Genomic DNA, 22632 nt, shown 5'->3' with positions numbered 1-22632 from the left:
ACTTTCTTTCAGCCTGAAATAGTTGCTCAGATTTTCCTTGACTTTCATGACTGATAATTTTGAAAAGTACAAACCATTATTTTGCAGAATACCTCCCAAAATTTGAGTAATATTTCCTCACGACTAGAATCAGGTTATGTATCTTTGGCAGGAATATAATACAAACGATGATGAGTTCCTTTTACTGCATCTCATCAGATAGGACATCATTTCCATTTATCTCATTACGGAGGGTATTAATTTCAATCCCTTTATTTATTTTTTTGAGACAGGGTCTCTTTGTCACCCAGGCTGGAGTGCAGTGGCATGAACACAGCTCACTGCATCCACGACCTCCGAGTCATAAGCAATCCTCCTGCCTCAGCCCCCCAAGTAGCTGGGACTATAGGTGCATGCCATCACATCCCGCCAATTTTTGTAGTTTTTATAGAGATGTGGTTTCACCATGTTGCCTAGACTAACTTCAATCTCTTGATAAAGGTGTATCTTCTAGTTTCTCCACCAAAAGATTTTTCTTTACAATTAATTAAGAATTTGAGGGAGAGATGCAGAGACCATACAACTATCTCATACTTCATCAAACTTTCTTCCATTAGTTTTAGCATCTACTGTTTCTTACCTGAATTAATTATTATTATGATAGCTATCAAATACAGGCATATCCCATCTTATTGTGCTCTTCAGAGGTTTGTGGCAACCCTGCCTCTAACAAGTCTATTGGTGCCATTTTTCCAACAGCATGTGCTCACTCTGTGTCTCTGTGTCACATTTTGGTAATTCTCACAATATTTCAAACTTTTTCATTATTATTATATCTGTTATAGTGATCTGTGATCAGTGATCTTTGATGTTACTGCTGTAATTGTTTTAGTGTGCCACAAACCATCCACATATAAGAGGTGAACTTAATCCATTAATGTGTGTGTCCTGACTGCTTTACTAACCTGCCATTCCCGTCTCTCTCCCTCTCCTTGGAACCTGATTGCCTGAGACACAATAATACAGAAATTAGGCTAATTAGTAACCCTACAACAGCCCCTAAGTGTTTAAGTGAAAGAAGAGTCAAAAGTCTCTTGTTTTAAATCAAAAGCTAGAAATGATTAAGCTCAGTTGAGAAAAGTATGTCAAAATCCAAAACAGGTTGAAAGTTAGGCCTCTTTCATCAGTTAGCTGAGTTGTGAGGGCAAAGGAAAAGTTCTTGAATAAAATTAAAAGTGCTACTTTAGTGAACACACAAATGATAAGAAAGTGAAACAGCCTTACTGCTGATATGGAGAAAGTTTTAGTGGTTGGGATAGATTAAACCAGCCACAACATTCCCTCAGGCCAAAGCCTAATCCAGAGCAAGGCCCTAACTCTCTGCAATTCTATGAAGACTGAGAGAAGTAAAGAAGCTGCAAAGAAAAGTTGGAAGCTAGCAATGGTTGGTTCATGAGGCTTAAGGACAGAAGCTGTCTCCATAACATAAAAGTGCAAGGTGAAGCGGCATGCTGATGCAGAAGCTGCAGCAAGTTATCCAGAAGATCTAGCTAAGGTAATTGATGAAGGTAGCTACACTAAACAACAGATTTTCAATGTAGACAAAACCGCCATCCATTAGAACTCAACCTACAATATCTAAGGTATGCCTATAGTAATTTTCTAGTTCCACTATTCCTTTTATATTAGTTAAGGTTCTAGTATAAGGGGCTTTGCTCTTTCTCCATTTTTTCCCCCCATTTTCTTGTATCAGTATAAACTCATAGATTCCTTTCTTGGACTCCAATCCCCCACCAGGCTGTCACAGCTTGTTTTTGTGGGTGCCTTCCTCACTCAGCCACACCTAACGGATTTTGGACTGAATTATTCAGGAATATTCCTCCATTAGTTATGCTGAGGGTTTTTACCATGAACGAGTATTAAATTGAAACGCGTTTTCTGTATCTATTGGTGCTCATATGATATTTCTTTTTTATTCTGTTAATGTGGCAAATTATACTGATTGGTTTTTTTCCTACCATATCGCTCTAAGCATTATCTAGCTGCATCCCACAAATTTTTACATGCTATATTTTTGATTCATTTAAAGTATTTTTTCTAATTTCCTTTGTGATTCCTATTTTGATCCATGTAATATTTAGAAGTGTGCTGCTTAATTTTTCAATATTTGGGGATTTTCCGGATATTTTTCTGCTACTGATTCTGGTGTAGTCGCAGAATACATTATCTATGACTTTATTCCTTATAAATTTATTGACACTTGTTTTACGGTCCAGAATGTTAGTCTATCTTAGAGAATGTTCCACATGCACTTGAAAATAACGTGTATTCTGCTGTCGTTCAATGGAACGTCCTAAAAATGTCAATCAGGTTGATTTGGTTAACAGTGTTGTTAAAATTTTCCATATACTTACTGATATTTCATCTGCTTCTTCTGTTTCTCTACTGAGAGGGGTATTGAGATCTCCAACTGACCTTGCAGATTTGTGTATTTCTCCATTCTGTTCCATAGGTTTCTGCCTCATATATTTGGAAGTTTTACATTTAGAATTTTTGTGTCCTTGCAGTAAATTGACCTCTTATCATCATAAACTGTCTCATTTTCCCTAGTTCTGATGTCTTCTGTCTGGTATTAATATGGTCACTTCAGCTTTCTTTTCATTAGTTGGCACAGTATATTTTCTCAATCCGTTAGCTTTTAACCTACTTGTACCATTATATACAAAAACACTGTTATTCCATTTATTTGGGTTTTTAAAATTATTTTCCATTTTTCTCATTATGCTTATGTTTTCCTTTATATCTATGAGCATACTTATAAGATTTATAATAAGGTTTTAGGGTTCTTATCTACTAATTCTATTATTTCTTTCATTTTGGATCTGTTCATATGGTTGATTTTTCTCTGGTTATGGGTCCTATTTCCCTGCTTCTTTGGATGCCTTTTAACTTTTGATTGTGAATTTTGTATTGTTCGGTGAAAGATTTTGTTTTATTCCTTTAATGAGTATTGAACTTTGTTCTGGCATGCAGTTAAGTTTTTTGAGCAACAAACAGTTGGATTCTTTTGAACCTTTGTCGTTAAGGTCTGTAAAGGGGGACCTAGAGCAGCTTTTACTCTAGGACTAATTTAGAATCATTTTTGACATTTTCCTTCAGCCTCAAAAACTTCCTTTAACAATTATTATAGTGCAAGCCTGTCTGTAACAAATTACCTCTACCATTTTGTTTTAAATCTGAAAATGTTCTCCATTTCACCTCCAATTTTCAAAGAATATTTTTGCTGGGCATAGGAGTTTAACTTTTATTCCCCAACACCTTAAAGGTGCTGTCCCACTGTTTTCAAGTTTAGATTGCTTTTCCTAAGAAGTAATCATACTCATTATTCTTTCCCTCTGCATGATGTGTTACTTTTTCCCCAACTTGTTTTTTTTTTTTTTTTTTTGAGACGGAGTCTCGCTCTGTCGCCCAGGCTAGAGTGCAGTGGCGCAATCTCGGCTCACTGCAAGCTCCGCCTCCCGGGTTCACGCCATTCTCCTGCCTCAGCCTCTCCGAGTAGCTGGGACTACAGGCGCCCGCCACCGCGCCCGGCTAATTTTTTGTATTTTTAGTAGAGACGGGGTTTCACCGTGGTCTCGATCTCCTGACCTCGTGATCCGCCCGCCTTGGCCTCCCAAAGTGCTGGGATTACAAGCGTGAGCTACCGCGCCCGGCCCCACTTGTTTTTAAGATTTTGTCTTTAGTTTTGAGCAATTTGAATGTAATGTACAACATAGGTATGTTTATACTGCTGGTGATGCATTCAGCTTCTTGGGTCTTTTTTTATAGTTTTTATTACTCTGTTTAGATGTCTTCCCACACATTATGTCCATCTTTTCCTTTAAGTCCTTGAGCTTATCTATCATAGCTTTAAAAAAATCCGGTCAGGCGTAGTCTCATGCCTGCAATCCCAGCACTTTGGGAGGCCGAGGCAGGCGGATCACAAGGTCAGGAGTTCAAGACCAGGCTGGCTAATACAATGAAACCCCGTCTCTACTAAAAATAAAAAAATAATAAAAAAAAAAAATTAGCCGGGCATGGTGGTGGGCACCTATAGTCCCAGCTACTAGGGAGGCTGAGGCAGGAGAATTGCTTGAACCTGGGAGGCAGAGGTTGTAGTGAGCCAAGATTGTACCACTGAACTCCAGCCTGGGAAACAGAGTAAGACTCCATCTCAAAAAAAAAATCCTTGTCTGCTAATTCCAAAATCTGTCATCTCTGGATCTGCTTCTACTCACTTTTCCCTTCTCAGGCATAGACCACATTTTGCATATTCCCATTAATTTTTAAAATTATATTCTACACATTGTAGACACCACATTGAGAGCTTGGATTGAGTAGACTTCCTTTAAAAAGTCTTGAGTTTTGTTCTAGCAGCCAGTTAATTTACTGGCAACTCAGCTTGATTCTATCAAAACCTGGTTTCAGTATTTGTTAGGTGGGCCTTTCTGAGGTCTCAAGTGAACACTGGAGAGTTCCACAAGGTCACTCCATATCAGGACTCAAATGTCTCACAGCATTGTGTAACGTTTAGAATACACCACTCACAGCCCCCCTTGCCACCTTGGTAGTTGTTCTCTGCTAGCCCTCATTAAATCTCATCCTATACATGGATAGCTTAGTATTTGGCCAAAGACTCAAAAGATCCTTATGCAGATTTCTGGTATACCATCTCTGCACAGCAACCCTACTTCAGTACTCTGCTCTACAATTTCCAGTCACTTTAGCAAATCCAAAATCCTATCTTTGTTTCATCTGCCTAGTGATGCCCAGTTCTGCCCAGCTCTCTACTGGATTCCAATTCCATATGCCAAAGTTTACAAAATGTTCCTAGGTAGAAAGCTGGAATGAATGCAGAGGCACCTTTTATGTTTCTCCTTTCTCAAAGAATATAGCCCTGCATTATCTGTGGTCCAATGCCTGAAAATAGTTGTTTCACATACTTTTCCAGTGTTATAGTTATTCATCTTGCGAGTATAAGTGTGATACTCATTATTTTGTTGCAACCCAAATCAGAAGTACTAGATTCTGCTTTAAAAAAAAAAAAAAAACCATAAAATATCCTTTGTTGACTTTTTAATGACTTCTCGGCATGAATTTAACTTTGATACTAATTCAACTAATCATCCAACAAATATTTACAGGTACTTTGTAGGTTTCATGTGTTGTTTTGGTTCAAAATTACAGACTTTTTTTCCTTTGGAGCATGGAAGACAGGTTAAATGTAGACAAGGTGTGCTAAACACCACCATAAGTACAAGATAATCTGGGAGTACAAAGCAGGGGCACCTAACCTATCTAGGACAGCTCAGGGAAGGTATTCTAAAGGAAGTGAACGTTTAAATGAAACCTGACAGATGGATAGAAGTTAATCAGGTGAGAAGATCTGAGTCACTACGTGACTACAGAAATTTCAGAATGTTTGGCATAGCAAGTAGGGAAAAGAAGAGTATCATCCTAAAATGTTTCAGAAATTAACAGCCTTCTAAACATGGTAAAGCTTTTCGATTTAAGGTGATGGCACTAAATGGCTTGAACCAGGAGAATTGCATGAAGTAGATACGCATTTTAGAAGAATTATTTTGTCTTTAGGGTGAACAGAATGAACTGAGTCAAGACATGAAGCAGGGAGTAATCGAGGAGAGACAGGAAGGCAGCCTGGACAAGGGTTGAGGATGGAGGTAAAGAGGAAGAAGTCGCTGGACTGGCTACTCAGAAACAGCCTCTTAGGATACAGACATTTCAATGAGGAGGTGGCCAGAGGTCATTATAAAGCTTTGAAAGCCCAGACTTGACTCTGTCATTTCATCATAAGGAGAGCATTCTGCTGAAGGTTTAATCCACAGTAATTGAACTAAGGAGCTATATATTTATGCAGCAAAAAATTAATTTGTTTACAGTGTTCCTGACTAGCAAGCCAAATACACATATTCATTCTCCATGGCATCCACCTTTCGAGGACCTAGCTACCTGACGAACATCAAATTAATAAATAGAATTCAAGCAAGAGCTATCTTGTAGCATTTCTATCACTATATTGTTGTTGACACTCTTACTGAAGAAGAGTCACTTCAAAAGTGAAGTGTAATTTAGATTGAATTATTACAACAAAGAAATGTGTATTATACTTTAGAACAATTTCTATCAAAAAGAATAAAATAAGAATAAGAAAAACCCTTCTTTCTCCAAACAATCTAGTCATAAAACCATCAGGTGGGGCAGAAGAAGGTGCATGTTCATGCCAGCTGAAGGTTAAGGCACCTATAACTCAGCCTAGAGTGGAATAAATGAGCTTGAGTAGGCTGAGAAGGGTACCCTCATGGGGAAACAGCTTGGCACAGAGTTTCAAGAGTCCAGTGGTATCAGAGTTCCGGCAGGATGAAAGAGGAATCCATGAATAGGGAGGATCCAGCTCAGAAGCAGAGTGTCCACGCCAGGGAATAGTGTGGGGATTCAGAGCCTGATAATGATGAGAAGGGGGCCCACCTGAGGGATAAGTCGGCTGGGGGAAGTCAGATCATAGAGTAGAGACAGCATTCTTGCAAGAAGCCGCCTGGTATAAAGTATCAGACTGAGAAGAGTTACCCTCTCAGTGACACAGATCTGGGGAAATTCAGGTCACAGAGTACAGTAGGCATCCATGCAAGAGGCCACCTGGTATCAGAGAAGGGTGGGGAATGAGGACATGATCCAGCACCAGAAGTCAACGTCTATACAGAATGGGAAAGCATCCTGTGAGGGAGTCAGAATGAAGAGTCAGAGCCTACGCAGGGTAAGGAAGACTGGCATACAGGGATGGAGTCAGCCCATATGGGGTGCTAGAGCCCTGATGCAATGAAGAGATATTGATTACATACAGGAGGATTCATTAAGTCAATATATTAAGATTATAGTTGTATAAGTACATTCTTGCACTGCTATAAAAAAAACCCTGAAACTGGGTAACTTATAATGAAAGGAGGTTTAATTGGCTCACGGTTCCACATGCTATACAGGAAGCAAGACTGGGGAGACCTCAGGAAACTTACAATCATGGCAGAAGGCAAAGGGGATCACAGCTCCAGCTGGCACATCTTACATGGCTGGAGCAGGAGAAAAAGAGTAAAGGGGGAATTGTGACAGATTTTTAAACAACCAGATCTCATGAGAATTTACTCACTATCACAAGAACAGCAAGGGGAAAATCTATCCCCATGATACAATCACCCCAACCAGGTCCCTCCTGCAACATTGGGGATTACAATTTGACATGAGATTTGAAAGGACACAAATCCAAACCATATCATTCCGACCCTGGCTCCTCCCAAATCTCATGTCCTTCTCACACTGCAAAATACAATCATCCCTTCTCAACAGTCCCCCAAGTCTTAACTCATTTCAGCATTAACTCAAAGGTCCACAGCCCAAAGTCTCATCTGAGACAGGGCAAGTCCCTTTGGTCTCTGAACCTGTAAAATCAAAACAAGCTATTACATCCAAGATACAATAGGGTACAGGCATTGGGTAAATGCACATGTTCCAAAAGGGAGAAATCAGCCAAAACAAAGGGCTACAGGCCCCACGCAAGTCCAAAACCCAGCTGGACAATCATTAAATTTTTTTTTTTTTTTTGAGAGAGAGTCTCACTGTCGCCCAGGCTGGAGTGCAGTGGCGTGATCTTGGCTCACTGCAAGCACTGCCTCCCGGGTTCACGCCATTCTCCTGCCTCAGCCTCCCGAGTAGCTGGGACTACAGGCATCTGCCACCACGCCCAGCTAATTTTTTGTATTTTTAGTAGAGACGGGGTTTCACCGTGTTAGCCAGGATGGTCTCGATCTCCTGACCTCGTGATCCGCCCGCCTCAGCCTCCCAAAGTGCTGGGATTAGAGGTGTGAGCCACTGTGCCCAGCCAAATCTTTTTTTTTTTTTTTTGAGACGAAGTCTCGCTCTGTCACCAGGCTGGAGTGCAGTGGTGCAGTCTCAGCTCACTGTAACCTCCACTTCCTGGGTTCAAGTGATTCCTGTCTCAGCCTCCCGAGTAGCTGGGACTACAGGCGCGTGCTAGCATGCCCAGCTAATTTTTTGTATTTTAGTAGAGACGGGGTTTCACCATGCTGGCCAGGATGGTCTCAATCTCCTGACCTCATGATCTGAAATCTTAAAGCTCCAAAATAATATCCTCTGACTCCATGTCTCACATCCAGGCCACAGTGACACAAGAGGTGGGATCCCAAGGCCTTGGGCAGCTCCACCCCTGTGGCTCTGCAGGGCTCAGCTCCCATAGCTGCTCTCAATGGCTGGTGTTGAGTGTGTGCAGCTTTTCCAGGCACACAGTGCAAGTTGTTGGTGGTTCTACCATTCTGGGGTCTGGAGGATAGTGGCCCTCTTCTCACAGCTCCACTGGGCAGTGCCCCATTGGGAACACTGTGTTGGGGATCCAACGCCACATTTCCCCTCTGTACTGCCCTAGTAGAGCTTCTCCACGAGGGCTCTGCCCCTGCAGCAGACTTTTGCCTGGACATCCAGGCATTTCCATACATCCCCTGAAATCTAGGTGGAGGCTCCCAAGCCTCAACTCTTGTCCTCTGTGCAACCACAGGCTTAACACCATGTGGAAGCCACCAAGGCTTACAGCTTGCAGCCTCTGGAGCAGCAGCCTGAGATGTATCTGGGGCCCTTTCAGCCGTGGCTGGAACTGGAGTGGCTGAAACACAGGGATTAGTGGCCTATAAAGGGAGGGGCTGCTGTGAAGATCTCTGAAATGCCTTCTAGCCATTTCCCCCAGTGTCTTGGCTATTAAACATTCTGCTCCTCTTTACTTATGCAAATTTCTGCAGCCGGCTTGAATTCCTCCCCAGAAAATGGGTTTTTCTTTTCTACCACACGGTCAGGCTGCAAATTTTCCAAACTTTTATGCTCTGCTTCCCTTTTAAATATAAGTTCCAGTTTCAGATCTCTTTGCTCACACATATGAGCATAAACTGTTAAAAGCAGCCAGGCCATCTCTTGAATGTTTTGCTGCCTGGAAATTTCTTCCACCAAATACTCTAAATCATCTCTTTCAAGTTCAAAGTTCCACAGATTCCTAGAGCAGGGGCACAGTGCCGCCAGTCTCTTTGTTAAAGCATCGCAAGAGTGACCTTTACTCCAGTTCTCAGTAAGTTCCTTATCTCCATCTGAGACCTCCTCAGCCTGGACTTCATTATTCATATCACTGTCAGCATTTTGGTCAAAATAATTTAACAAGTCTCTAGGAAGTTCCAAACTTTTCCTCATCTTCTTGTCTTCTTTTGAGCCCTCCAAACTGTTCCAACCTCTGCCCATTACCCAGTTGCAAAGTCACTTCCACATTTTCAGCTTTCTTTATAGCAATAGCCTACTCTCAGTACCAACTTTCTGTATTAGTCTGTTTTCTCACTGCTACAAAGAAATACCTGAAACTGGGTAATTCATAAAGACAAGAGGTTTAATTGGCTCATGGTTCTGCAGGCTGTATAGGAAGCATGACTGCGGAGGCCTCAGAAAACTTACAATCATGGCAGAAAGCGAAGAGGAGGCTGGCACATCTTACACGGCCAGAACAGGAGGAAGAGAGTGAAGCAAGAGGTGCTACACACTTTTAAACAACCAGATCTCATGAGAACTTACTCACTATCACAAGAACTGCAAGGGGGAAATCTACCCCCATGATTCAATCACCTCCCACCAGGCCCCTCCTCCAACAATGGGGGTTACAATTCGACATGAGATTTGGGTAGACACAAATTCAAACCATATCAGTAATCAATTCCTTGCTTCTCATTACCTTCATAGTATTTACCAAATCCCCAACCGTGGATAAATGCAACTTTCCAATTTATTCAGTGCTTGGGCTGAACAAGACTGAAAAAACATACATAACCATGATGGCTGGTCTCTCTTTAAATTTTCACAAAACCCCTGACACTGTCATGTAATCCCAGAACACCTCCCTTAATCAATTTACTTACTGAGGTTAAAAACTACTCTATGTTTTCTAGGCTCAATCAACCCCTTCTGCCACTCTCAACCAGTAACTTCATTTCTTTTTTCATTGAGAATATAAAAGCAATCAAAAGAGAACTTACTCATTCTTTCACCGCTAAAGTTTCCAATCATATACTCTGCCTAACATCGCTATTACAATGGATAACAGTGGATGTTCTTGGTATCCCCTCTGGTTGGGCAATGAATCTTTTTTTTTTTTTTTTTTGAGACGGAGTCTTGCTCTGTTGCCCAGGCTGGAGTGCTGTGGCGCAATCTCGGCTCACTGCAAGCTCCGCCTCCCGGGTTCATGCCATTCTCCTGCCTCAGCCTCTCCGAGTACCTGGGACTACAGGCACCCGCCACCACGCCCGGCTAATTTTTTGTATTTTTAGTAGAGACGGGGTTTCATTGTGGTCTTGATCTCTTGACCTTGTGATCCGCCTGCCTCGGCCTCCCAAAGTGCTGGGATTACAAGCGAGAGCCACCGCGCCCAGCCTGGGCAATGGATCTTATCTCTTTTTGCTTACTCAAGAATTGTGCTCTGTAATTATCCGCTCTCCTGCATCAATGTTTCTGTCCAGAGTCATTCCCAACAGTCTACAAATGCTCTAGTATACCTCACTTTTAAAAACACAATAAAACAACAACAACAAAACTTTCCTTTATCCTCTTCAGCTACTGTCCCATGTCTGTGTCCACTTACAACAAAATTCATAAAATAATTCTGTTTCACTTCTTTATCTTTTCTCTGATTACTGGAACTGGTTTTGTCAAGAGCAACAATGGACTCCACATACCCAAACACTCCTCTTCTTTCTTGAGCTATCAACATATTTGACACAGTTGATGATTTCCTCCTTATAACACGTTATTCTCGTCTTCCAAGACACCACTCTCTCAGTTTTCCTTACTTAACGAATTGCTCTTTTACTATCTTTTGCTAGCTTCTCCTCCTCTTCCCAACTTCTAAAGGCATCGTTGGCTGTAGTGCTCTAGGTTAAGGTCTTGAATATCTTTTCCATATTCATTCTCTATTTGATCTCATCAGGCTTTAAAAATTAACTATGTAGAACTACCTGTATACATTAATGATTCCTAATTTTCTTTCTCCAGTCCTAATCTCTTTCCTGAACAGATTTCTGTTTGCCAACTGGACATATCCTTTGGATATTTAACACATATCCTTAATTTACATGTTTAAACCAGATCTACCCAAATTATTTTTCCATAGTGCCCCTATTACAATAAATGACAAAACTATTTTATCCAGTTGTTCAAGCCAAAAACTTTGGAGTTATGCTTGATGCTTTTACTTCTTCCATACACCATTATCCAAACCATTAGCTAATTTGTTGGTTCTATCTTCAAAATACATCCTAAATCCAAACATTTCTCACCATTCTACCACTACCTTAATCAAGCCACCTATATTTCGCACCTGGATCATCACAAAATCCTCTTAATTTGTCTCTGCCCTCCTATCTTTGCTACCTACAGATAGTCTTCTCTCAGCAACCAGACTGAGCACTTCAAAACATAAATCAGACCACAGCCTTTCCCTGCTCAAAATCTCCCAATAGACAGATTCCTATTTAAATAAGACTACAATCCAAGGACCTACAGGATCTAGTCCCTTCTATCTTTCTAACTTTATTTTCTACCATTTTCCCTTGTTCTTCCTTGTCATTCCTTGAACACACCAACCACGCTCAGAGACTCTGCAACTAGACTGAATGAAATGTCTTCCTCCCAGATTTTGAATAACTCATTCCCTCTTGAATGAATGTTTAAAAAACAACTCTGATTACTCTGTGAGAAAGAGAGAGCTTCAAGAATGAGGGCAGGAAAACAAGTTAGGAGACGATTCTAATAGTTGAAAGGGAATATGATGGTGGCTTGGAACAGGAACACAGTGGCTGATGGAATGAAGTAGACAAATTCTGACATATTTTAGAAGGGTAGGTAAGAACTGCTTATGTATGGATGATGACATCATTTACAAAACTGGTGGGGGTGGGGTACTGAGGTAGTAACAGAGCTGAGAATGTAGGCAGGAAGTGGGTACAAGGAATCAAGAGTTTTATTTTGAACATGTTAAATTTGAGATGCCCAATAAATATCCAAACAAACAGCTAGACATATATGTCTAGAGTTAAGGAAAGAAGTCAGGTCAAATATATAAATGTGGTAGTTACCAGCACATAACCAGTACTTAAAGCCGTTAGACTGAATAAGCTCATCCAAGAGAGATAGGGAAGAGGGTTAATGCAAAGATGGCCAACTCTTGTGTCATACTAGCTTTTAGAAATCAAGCAGGTTGGGCACAGTGGCTCACATCTGTAGTCCTAGCACTTTGGGAGACCTCGGCAGGCGGATCACCTGAGGTGAGGAGGTTGAGACCAGCCTGGCCAACATGATGAAACCCCGTCTCTGCTAAAAATACAAAAATTAGCCGGGTGTGGTGGCACACCCGTAATCCCAGCTACTCAAGAGGCTAAGGCGCAAGAATAGCTTGAACCTGAGAGATAGAGGTTGCAGTAAGGCAAGATCATGCCACACTGCAGTCCAGCCTGGGCAACAGTGCGAGACTCTGTCTCAAAAAAAAAAAAAAGAAATCAAGCAAAGGTAGACCCAATAAAGACTAAAGTATAGCCAGTGAGAAAGAAGCAAACTATGAGATTATAGTGTCACAAAAGCCAAGAAGGAAATATTTTTTAAAAAAGAAATAGCCAACCGCGTCAAATCTGACGAGATGTTAATGAGAATTAGAAACTGACCACTCTATCTGGCACACGGAGATTATTGGTGACCTTACAAAGGCACTTTTAGTGGAGGAAAAAAAACCTGAATGAAGTAGACTGAGGGAAAAATGGGAGTCAATGAAATAAAGACAATGAGGACATACAAATCTTATGAATTTTGCTATATACTGGAACAGAGAAAAGGTAATGGCTAGAGGGTAAACTGGAGTAAAGGGACAGATTTTTGTTTGAAGACTAGAGATACCAGAGCATGTTTATATGCTGATGTGAATGATCCATCAAGAGAAACTGCTGATCCAGGAGAGAGATGGAAAAACTGAAGGGCAAAATCCTTGGGTGGATAAGGGGGATCAATGAGATCTAGCCTCCAAGGAGCTGGTTGATGTTTAGATAAAACAACAAATAATTTATCCTTAACAGACAAGAAAAAACAGTATGGGCACGTATGTACAGTAGTTTCGTAGATTTGATGATTGGAAAATAAGGGAATTCTCATTTGATTCTTCCTATTTCTCAATAAAGTACAAAGCAAGATCATCAATTAAGGAAAGTAGATTGTAGATTTAAAGAGAGAGAAGGTAGGAAATAGTCATTACAGAGAGGACTCAGTAAAGGTACTAAATACGATTACATTTATAAGACGAAAATTCATAAATATTTTCATAATTACAGTTATCTTTAATTACACTAAAGTGGAAACAAATAATAATCAAGAGGGGGTTAGTTAATAAACTATAGGATATAAACTCAATAGAATACAATTTAGTAATTAAAAACAATAAAATAGAAGTATAAAATTATATTAATGTGCTAAAATATGTATGTGTGAATGCATTTATATGCTCACATAGGCATGGTTTTCTAAGCAGAAAAAAGCTTGGAAGAATACATAACAAAAACATAGGGGAACTGGGGTCGGGGAGCTGTGAGAGAGGCACATCACCCCCACTAAAAACAAAATAAACTATACACATATAGTTGTTTCATTTCTATATGTGCAAAAACAAACCTATAGACCAAATTCTATGTCCTTTACACACACGAATAGTATAAACACCATAATTGAAAGAATGATTCATACACAAAGATTTTTATCATGGTACTTTTTTTTCTAGACAGTGGGTCTCACTATATTGTCCAGGCTAGCCTTGAACTCCTGGGCTGAAGCAATCCTCCCATCTCAGCCTCTAGAGCTATCTGGGAGTACTGCCACACACTCCCAAGCCTGGCTTATCATGGTACATTTTAATGAAAAACTGAAAGCAATCTAATGTAAGAAAATTACAGAACTATTAAAGTGTTCATGCACTTTAAGTAGAAATTATCTCAGACATACAAAACAGTATAAAGATTAAAAGAAACACTTACATACCAAACACCCAGATGATAGTTTTTTAATGACATGGGACTTCACGATAATGTTAAGTGGGGAAAAAAAACCGAGAATACAAAATTAAGAGTATCACATCAGCTATATAAAACAGTATTTAAAGGAGAAGGAAAATACATGAAAATGTCAACAATGGTTATTATTGGGTGCTAAAACTGTGTGGGGCTGACTTTCATTTCTCTTTATACTTTTCCAATGCCAAGTTTTCTATAATAAGCTATTATCATTTTTATAATTGTAAAAAATACAAAATTGTACTAGCACCATTACCTTGGGATCATGTACAAATGTATTTCCTTTGGTTCCAGGAGGGAAATCTCCAGTACAAATATATTTTAGACATTCAATGATGGTCTAAAGAAATAGAAAATTACATTATTTCGTTATAAGAGAGCCACAGAAGTTTATCATAAAATATGAATTCATTACAAAAATATTATTTATCATGGAAACTATAAAAGATAGATAAAATCTGACATTATAAAACCTGTAATAAAGATTTAAGTGTTTAAACAATCATTGCTGTAAGTTCACAGAAATGCTATATAACTAAGAAGTTATCCTAATATGAAGAATTGTTACTTGGGAGAAAAATAATTCTTTATTTTCAACTGAAACCCTTTAAACTAATTTAAGTTAATAATAAGAATGGCTAACAGTTAAGTACTGAATTGTACTAAGCACTCTTACATATATTTATTTAATTCTCGCATTAACTCCAGGCTGTAGAAACTTTTTGTTTAAGAGACAGGGTCTCATTCTGCTCCCCAGGCTGCAGTGCAGCCGCATGATCATGGCTTACTGCAGCCTCGACCTCTCGATCTCCTGGGCTCAAGCAATCCCCCAGCCTCAGCCTCCCAAAGGGCTGGGATTACAGTCGTCAGCCACCGCGCCCAGCCTGTAGAAACTTTTTTTTTTTTAGGGGGAGAGAGTCTCGCTCTGTCTCCCAGGCTGGTGTAGTGCAATGGCATGATCTCGGCTCACTGCAACCTCCGCCGCCCCGGTTCAAGCAATTCTCCCGCCTCGGCCTCCCCAGTAGCTGGGATTACAGGCAGGCACCACCACGCCTGGATAATTTTTGTATTTTTATTAGAGATGGGGTTTCGCCATGTTAGCCAGGCTGGTCTCCAACTCCTGACCTCTCAGGTGATCCACCCGCCCCGGCCTCCCAAAGTGCTGGGATTACAGGCGTGAGCCACCGTGCCCGGCTGTAGAAACTATTTTTACTCTCCATTTTATGAATGACAAAACTAAGGCACAGAGCACTGAGGTCACTCGCCAACAGTCAGACAACTAATAAATGAAGCAAAAAATCTGTATTGAGGCAGCCAGTCCTCATAAACACTATACAGTACTACTCTCCCTTCTGCTACTATTTAGTACAATGCTAAGTACATAACAAGCATTCAACAAATAACATTTTGACAAAAACAAAAGTAAACAAGTTTGGCATCCAATTGTCAACCTTCTCTCTTTCTACACTCTTCACAAATCCTTCCTTTAGACTCTTCTCCCTCCTATACTGACATTGTCTTGCTTTTTCTTAAGCCACTATTCCCGACCAGAATGCCTCTTGGTTATTCTTTCCATTCAAATGTCTAAATATTCCCAGGACTATAAAAAAAAAATAAGTCAGTCGTGCACCAACTTTAAATTTTTGACTGGGTTTTAAGAACAAAAGTTTTCCAAGTTAAGCCCCACTACATCAGTTACATTTTGAAGTTAAGTCATTTATTTTCCATGTATTATGCTTGGACAGTTGGCATACCTGGAAACTCTTTAGTCATATATGTATCATTTTATAAATTTTAAAGGAATTCTTGTATGCGACAACTACTAGGAAGTGAGTGCTATGCTCTGAAAGCAAGGAGACAGCGTTAAAAACACCAATACAGACCAAAGGTCATCCAGTGGGAACTGAACTCTGAGTGAGCGGCGACAGCTCCCGGTCTCGTGGGATTCTTAAGTAAACCTTGTCCCCAGGACAGGTCCGGACATCCTTCTGGGACTGCTTCAGGCTAACTCCTAAGGTCGCTGTAGCCTGCAGGGTTTAATGGCCTACACCTGTGGAGCCCTAGGGACGCTTCTCTTGTTAAGGAGAGTTCTGAACTCCCCATTTTATTCTCCGAAAGATGTAGCGACCTGTAAACTGAAGGCAGCTACTGAAGACTTACCGTCTTTCCCGCCCCATTGGGTCCAACCAAAATTGTAAGGGGGCTGAAGAAAGTGATAATTTGCTTATCTTTGTCCTCTATTCCAAAACTCCGCACGCCCAGAATGCTCATCTTTTCGATCCGGGACATGTTTGCAAACGTTTCTAATCTCGGACCTGGAGCCCACAAAGGCTTAACTGAGGCCGAAGCAAGGCGTGCACGGGACGTGAGACTCGCGAATCTCAGGGTCAGGAGGATCCGCGCGGGGATCGAGGCCACAGGACTGCCAAAAGATCCGGCCGGCCAACAGCGGGAGAGAGGGGGCGAGGGATGGAGCCTTTCCTCCCACACCAGCTGCTTTCCCCGCCGGTGGGGAGAGCGGAGGCGGGGACCAGCCCGGGGCTGCCCGCCAGGGACGCAAAGCCGTAGCCACAACACGACCCCGCAACCGCGCTAACTCACAGCTTCCTGCCTCGGCCGCCCTGCGGATCACGTGGGCCTCTAGGCCCGAGCGCGTCCACGCCGCTCTCCTGGGGCACGCCGGGAAATCGGAGGCCCGCGGTGCGTGCGCAGCTCCGACTTCCGGGTGCGGTACCTCCAAGAAGAGGGCTAGGTGCCGGGTGCTGTTGCTAGGGGCAGCGGACTTCCGGATCTTTGCTGGGGATGGGCAACCTGCAGAGGCACTGATTTTGGAAGGGGAGACCAAGACCTGTGACGGATGACACTTCCCAAAGCTTGATCCTGGGACTCCTGGAATGGGGGGTAGGGGTGGGATAGATTGGAGACCCAGGAAGGGGGTCAGTTCATGTCAAAACTATTTTCCTTTTCATTCTCATTCTCTCTCTAATGTTCGTGTAGTAATTTCCATTGATCACATAACATGTGATGACGCCATTGCAGTGGTGGTTAATGGAATGTGCGCATGTGTATTCTTGCGCTTAGAAATATCAATTTTAATTTCTAATTGAGCGAATGTTGGTAATTATAACTCACGTACACGCTCTTTGAGGTCCCCCGTAATTTTTTAGTGTAAAGGCGTCTTTAAGACCAAAAGTCTGGGAACTAAAACTGAAAGCAGTCTGCAAATACGAAGAATGTAGAGGTAATCCATTCCGATCAGTGCTCCCAGCAATAGATATCTTTAAAAATAAGGGAAAGAGAAGTTACCTGTCTCAGAAGTAACTGAGAGTATTGCTTTCTTGGAAACAAACTTAATGGACGGATATCACATTTAAGGGCCTAGAGGAACATACATAAAAATTACTGAAACAATAGTGGAGGACATTTAAATGAAACAAAAATTTGCAATTACTGTAGTGGTATAATTTGCCTCTGCCTACCTTGGAAAAATGTAGGAAATGTTTCTCCAGTCACACAATCCCAAGCAAATAATTTACAGAACCTAATACATAAATTTATGTGCCAAAGGATGCAAGTGGGGAAGACCAGTGAGAAATAGTCTCTTGCTGTACCAGGTTAAAAAAACCGGAAAGTGTCAGTTATTACAACATACTTAAAATAACTAATGGAACAAAACATTAAAATTATATAAGAATGTCTTACTTGGCAAAGCAAATGTAATAAAACAATGGGAAAAGACTAAAGACCTTTTTTTCATTTTAAAAATTGTAAAATACACATAAAATTTACTGTCTTGGCTGGGCGCAGTGGCTCACGCCTGTAATCCCAGCACTTTGAGAGGCCGAGACGGGTGGATCACGAGGTCAGGAGATTGAGACCATCCTGGCTAACATGGTGAAACCCCGTCTCTACCAAAAATACAAAACATTAGCCGGGCATGGTGGCGGGCGCCTGTGGTCCCAGCTACTGGGGAGGCTGAGGCAGGAGAATGGCATGAACCTGGGAGCGGAGCTTGCAGTGAGCCGCGATGGCGCCACTGCACTCCAGCCTGGACAACAGAGCTAGACTCCACCTCAAAAAAAAACTTACTATCTTAACCAAGTGTACATTTCAGTGGTGTTAAGTATACTCACGTACAACCGTCACCAGCTTTCAACCTCTACAAATCTTTTCATTTTGCAAAACAAACTACCCATTAAACAATAACCCCTTCCTCCCCACATCCTCCAACCCCTGACAACCAACATTCTACTTACTGTCTCTATAATTTTTTACTAAGTACCTCATATAAGTGGAATCATACAGTATTTATCTTTTTGTGACTTGCTCATTTCACTTATAATGTGCTCGAGGTTCATCCATGTCGCAGCCCAGAGGTCCCCAACCCCTGGGTCGCTGACCAGTATGCATACCTGGCCTGTTAGGAACCTGGTGGCACAGTAGGAGGTGAGCAGCAGGTGAGTGAACATTACCACCCGAGCTGGGCCTCAGATCAGTGGGGGCATTAGATTCTCATAGGAGCACAAACCCTATTTTGAACTGCCCATGAGAAGGATCTAGGTTGCCCCATGCAAGGGATCTAGGTTGCGTGTTCCTTATGAGAATCTAATGCCTGATGAAGTGAGGTCGAACAGTTTCATCCCAAAACCATCACCCCACTCCTGTCTGTGGAAAAACTGTCTTCCATGAAACTGGTCCCTGGTGCCAAAAAGGTTGGGGACCACTGTAGCATATATCAGAATTCAGGTCGTTTTTAAGGTTGAATAAAATTCATTACAATACACATCACATTTTGCTTATCCATCTATTGATGGACATTTGGGTTGCTTTCACGTTTTAGCTATTGTGAATAGTGTGGCTATATATATGGGTGTACAAATGTCACTTCTGGACCCTGCTTTCAATTATTTTGGGTATATGCCCAGAAGTGGAATTATTAGATCATACAGTAATTCAATTTTTAATTATTTGAGGAACTGCCATACTGCTTTCCACAGTGGTTGTACCATTTGACAGTCCCACCGATAGTGCATAAGGGTTTCAATTTCTACATATGCTTGCCAACACTTGTTATTTTATGTTTTTTTGATGGTAGCCATCCTGATGAGTGTGAAGTGATACCTCACTGTAGTTTTGATTTGCATTTCAATAATAATTAGTAGCATCATTTCATGTGTTTATTGGCCATTTGTGTATCTTCTTTGAATAATTGACTATCCAAGTGGAGACTTTTTTTTTTTTTTTTGAGATGGAGTCTCCCTCTGTCACCCAGACTGGAGTGCAGTGGCGCGATCTTGGCTCACTGCAACCTCCACCTCCCGGGTTCAAGTAATTCTTCTGCCTCAGCCTCCTGAGTAGCTGGGATTACAGGCACGCACCACCACACCTGGCTAGTTTTTTGTATTTTTAGTAGAGATGGGGTTTCACCATGTTGGTCAAGCTGGTCTTGATCTCCTAACCTTGTGATCCACCCACCTCGGCCTCCCAGAGTGCTGGGATTACGGGTGTGAGCCACTGAACCCGGCTGAGACCATTTTTTAAGTCAGATTTATTGAAGCATAATTGACATACAGTAAAATTCACCCTTTTCCAGGGTACAATTCCATGAGTTTTGGCAAACATAAACATTTGTGTAAACCACCAAGACTTTTTTTTTTTTTTTGAGACAGAGTCTCGCTCTGCTGCCCCAGCTGGAGTGCAGTGGCCCGATCTCGGCTCACTGCAAGCTCCACCTCCCGGGTTCACGCCATTCTCCTGCCCCAGCCTCCCGAGTAGCTGGGACTATAGGCGCCCGCCACCACGCCCGACAAATTTTTGTATTTTTAGTAGAGACGGGGTTTCACTGTGTTAGCCAGAATGGTCACGATCTCCTGACCTTGTGATCCGCCTGCCTCTGCCTCCCAAAGTGCTGGGATTACAGGCGTCAGCCACCGTGCCCAGCCACCACCAAGACCATTTAAATGAATAATGTGGATACTTGGATATCAGTAGGAAGAAAAAAGCAAATCTACACTGTATTTTTCTTACCACTGTAAGTTCTGGTGGATAAAATTTCAGAAAGATATTTCTGGAAGCAATAAAAGAAGAAGCAAGAAATGTAATTACCTCTACTTTTAAAGGGGAATTTTATGACCCAAAGTAGCATAAGAAATTAGCAATCACTGAGATAAGATACTGCTTGTCTCTGGTCTCAGCGTGAAGTACCCAACATTATCTCTTATGTAGTTTTTCTTTCTTAAAAACGGAAAAAAGTTGAACTTGAATCTAATCATACCTTTAGATGTAACTTTCAGTTCACAGGAATTACAAGGATTAAGCTAACAGCAACACAGGGTTGGAAAAGGCAAATCCAGAAGCTGGAAACTGTTACAAGACACTGGCACAGGCTCTCAGGAGATCATTATCATTAAAGCAAAGACTATTGTAGATTTTAAAAGACTTTTTTTTTTTTTTATATTATACTTTAGGTTTTAGGGTACATGTGCACAATGTGCAGGTTTGTTACATATGTATCCATGTGCCATGTTGATTTCCTGCACCCATTAACTCGTCATTTAGCATTAGGTATATCTCCTAATGCTGTCCCTCCCCCCTTCCCCCACCCCACAACAGTCCCCGGAGTGTGATGTTCCCCTTCCTGTGTCCATGTGTTCTCATTGTTCAATTCCCACCCATGAGTGAGAACATGCAGTGTTTGGTTTTTTGTCCTTGCGATAGTTTACTGAGAATGATGTTTTCCAGTTTCATCCATGTCCCTACAAAGGACACGAACTCATCACTTTTTATGGCTGCATAGTATTCCATGGTGTATATGTGCCACATTTTCTTAATCCAGTCTATCGTTGTTGGACATTTGGGTTGGTTCCAAGTCTTTGCTATTGTGAATAGTGCCGCAATAAACATACGTGTGCATGTGTCTTTATAGCAGCATGATTTATAGTCCTTTGGGTATATACCCAGTAATGGGATGGCTGGGTCAAATGGTATTTCTAGTTCTAGATCCCTGAGGAATCGCCACACTGACTTCCACAATGGTTGAACTAGTTTACAGTCCCACCAACAGTGTAAAAGTGTTCCTATTTCTCCACATCCTCTCTAGCACCTGTTGTTTCCTGATTTTTTAATGATGGCCATTCTAACTGGTGTGAGATGGTATCTCACTGTGGTTTTGATTTGCATTTCTCTGATGGCCAGTGATGATGAGCATTTCTTCATGTGTTTTTTGGCTGCATAAATGTCTTCTTTTGAGAAGTGTCTGGGCAAAGGACATGAAAAGACTTATTAAAAAACATATTGTTGCAAATTAAGAGATTTCAGATGCATACCACCCCAATGGAATGCATAGTCCTAGTTTGGAAACTGGTTTTGCCATAGACGTGTGAAGGAAATTTGGGAGATATGTGGGGAATTTCAATGTAGACTGGAAATTAGATAATAAAAAAATTATCTGAGGCAGGCAGATCATGAGGCCAGGAGATTGAGACCATCCTGGCTAAGACGGTGAAACGCTGTCTCTATTAAAAATACAAAAAATTAGCCGGGCCTGGTGGCATGCACCTGTAGTCCCAGCTACTCAGGAGGCTGAGGCAGGAAAATCACTTGAATCCGGGAGGTGGAGGTTGCAGTGAGCTGAGATCACGCCACTGCACTCCAGCCTGGGTGACAGAGCAGGACTCTATCTCAAAAATAATAATAATAATTCTTGTTAATTTTATTGTATCTGGTGTGATAATATTTTGCTATGTAAGAAAATGATCTTTTTTGAGATGCATATGGCAGTATTAGTGATAGTGTGTCATGCTGTCTGTAATTTAAAATGCTTCAGAAAAAAAATAGTGAGTTGAAGGAAAAAAATGGACATGACAAGGTAACCAGGCTCCATTACAAAAAAATTTCAACTTTGTAACAATGGAAACTACAAAACTGAGATAAAAGCTCTAGGATTGGGGTGGAAACATTTGTAATCAAAATGATTAATCCCTAAAATAAAAAGGCAAATCTGTCAAGTCTCCACTTCTCAGTAAACTACTACTTCCAAAAAATATTTAGTTTCACTGGTACTAAAATTAATGAAATGAAAAATAAAACTACTGTGAGATACTGTTTTATACCTAATAGAGAACTTCTTTATTCTTTGTTTGTTGTTGTTGTTGTTGTTTTGTTTTGTTTTTGAGACAGAGTCTCGCTCTGTCACCAGGCTGGAGTGCAGTGGCGCAGTCTTGGCTAACTGCAACCTCTGCCTCCCGGGTTCAAGCAATTTTCCTGCCTCAGCCTCCTAAGTAGCTGGGACTACAGGCGTGCACCACCACGCCCAGCTAATTTTTGTACTTTTAGTAGAGACGGGGTTTCGTTATGTTGGCCAGGATTGTCTCGATCTCTTGACCTCATGATCCATCTGCCTCGGCCTCACAAAATGCTGGGATTACAGGCTTGAGCCATCACGCCCAGCCTGAGGACCTCTTTA

The 22632-nt window shown here is 41.3% G+C and overlaps 1 protein-coding gene across 7 annotated transcripts in view; it reads right to left on the bottom strand.

The window, feature by feature from the left end:
* Nucleotides 1-17425, bottom strand: part of RAD50 (RAD50 double strand break repair protein) — a 97326-nt gene extending 79901 nt beyond the window's left edge. For 4 of the 7 annotated variants that reach the window (XR_010114322.1, XM_063612404.1, XM_063612405.1 and 1 more), the window contains exons 1-2: nucleotides 16329-16849; nucleotides 14425-14508 (exon numbers count right to left, since the gene is read on the bottom strand). Coding sequence is in view for 3 of the 7 variants with exons in the window: in XM_063612404.1 (XP_063468474.1) it covers nucleotides 14425-14508; nucleotides 16329-16457 (213 nt within the window). In the remaining 4 variants the exon portion in view is untranslated. Of the gene's footprint in view, nucleotides 1-14424; nucleotides 14509-16328; nucleotides 16850-17304 lie in introns of those variants that run through there. The other 3 variants (XR_010114323.1, XM_063612406.1, XM_063612407.1) reach the window with 2 other exon arrangements.
* Between the last annotated feature and the right edge of the window lie 5207 nt (nucleotides 17426-22632).

This window comes from Symphalangus syndactylus, chromosome 11 (assembly GCF_028878055.3).
Source record: "Symphalangus syndactylus isolate Jambi chromosome 11, NHGRI_mSymSyn1-v2.1_pri, whole genome shotgun sequence".
Taxonomy (NCBI): domain Eukaryota; kingdom Metazoa; phylum Chordata; class Mammalia; order Primates; family Hylobatidae; genus Symphalangus; species Symphalangus syndactylus.
Note: the sequence above shows the minus strand (reverse complement) of the source record. Positions and strands in the feature narration are given on the sequence as shown.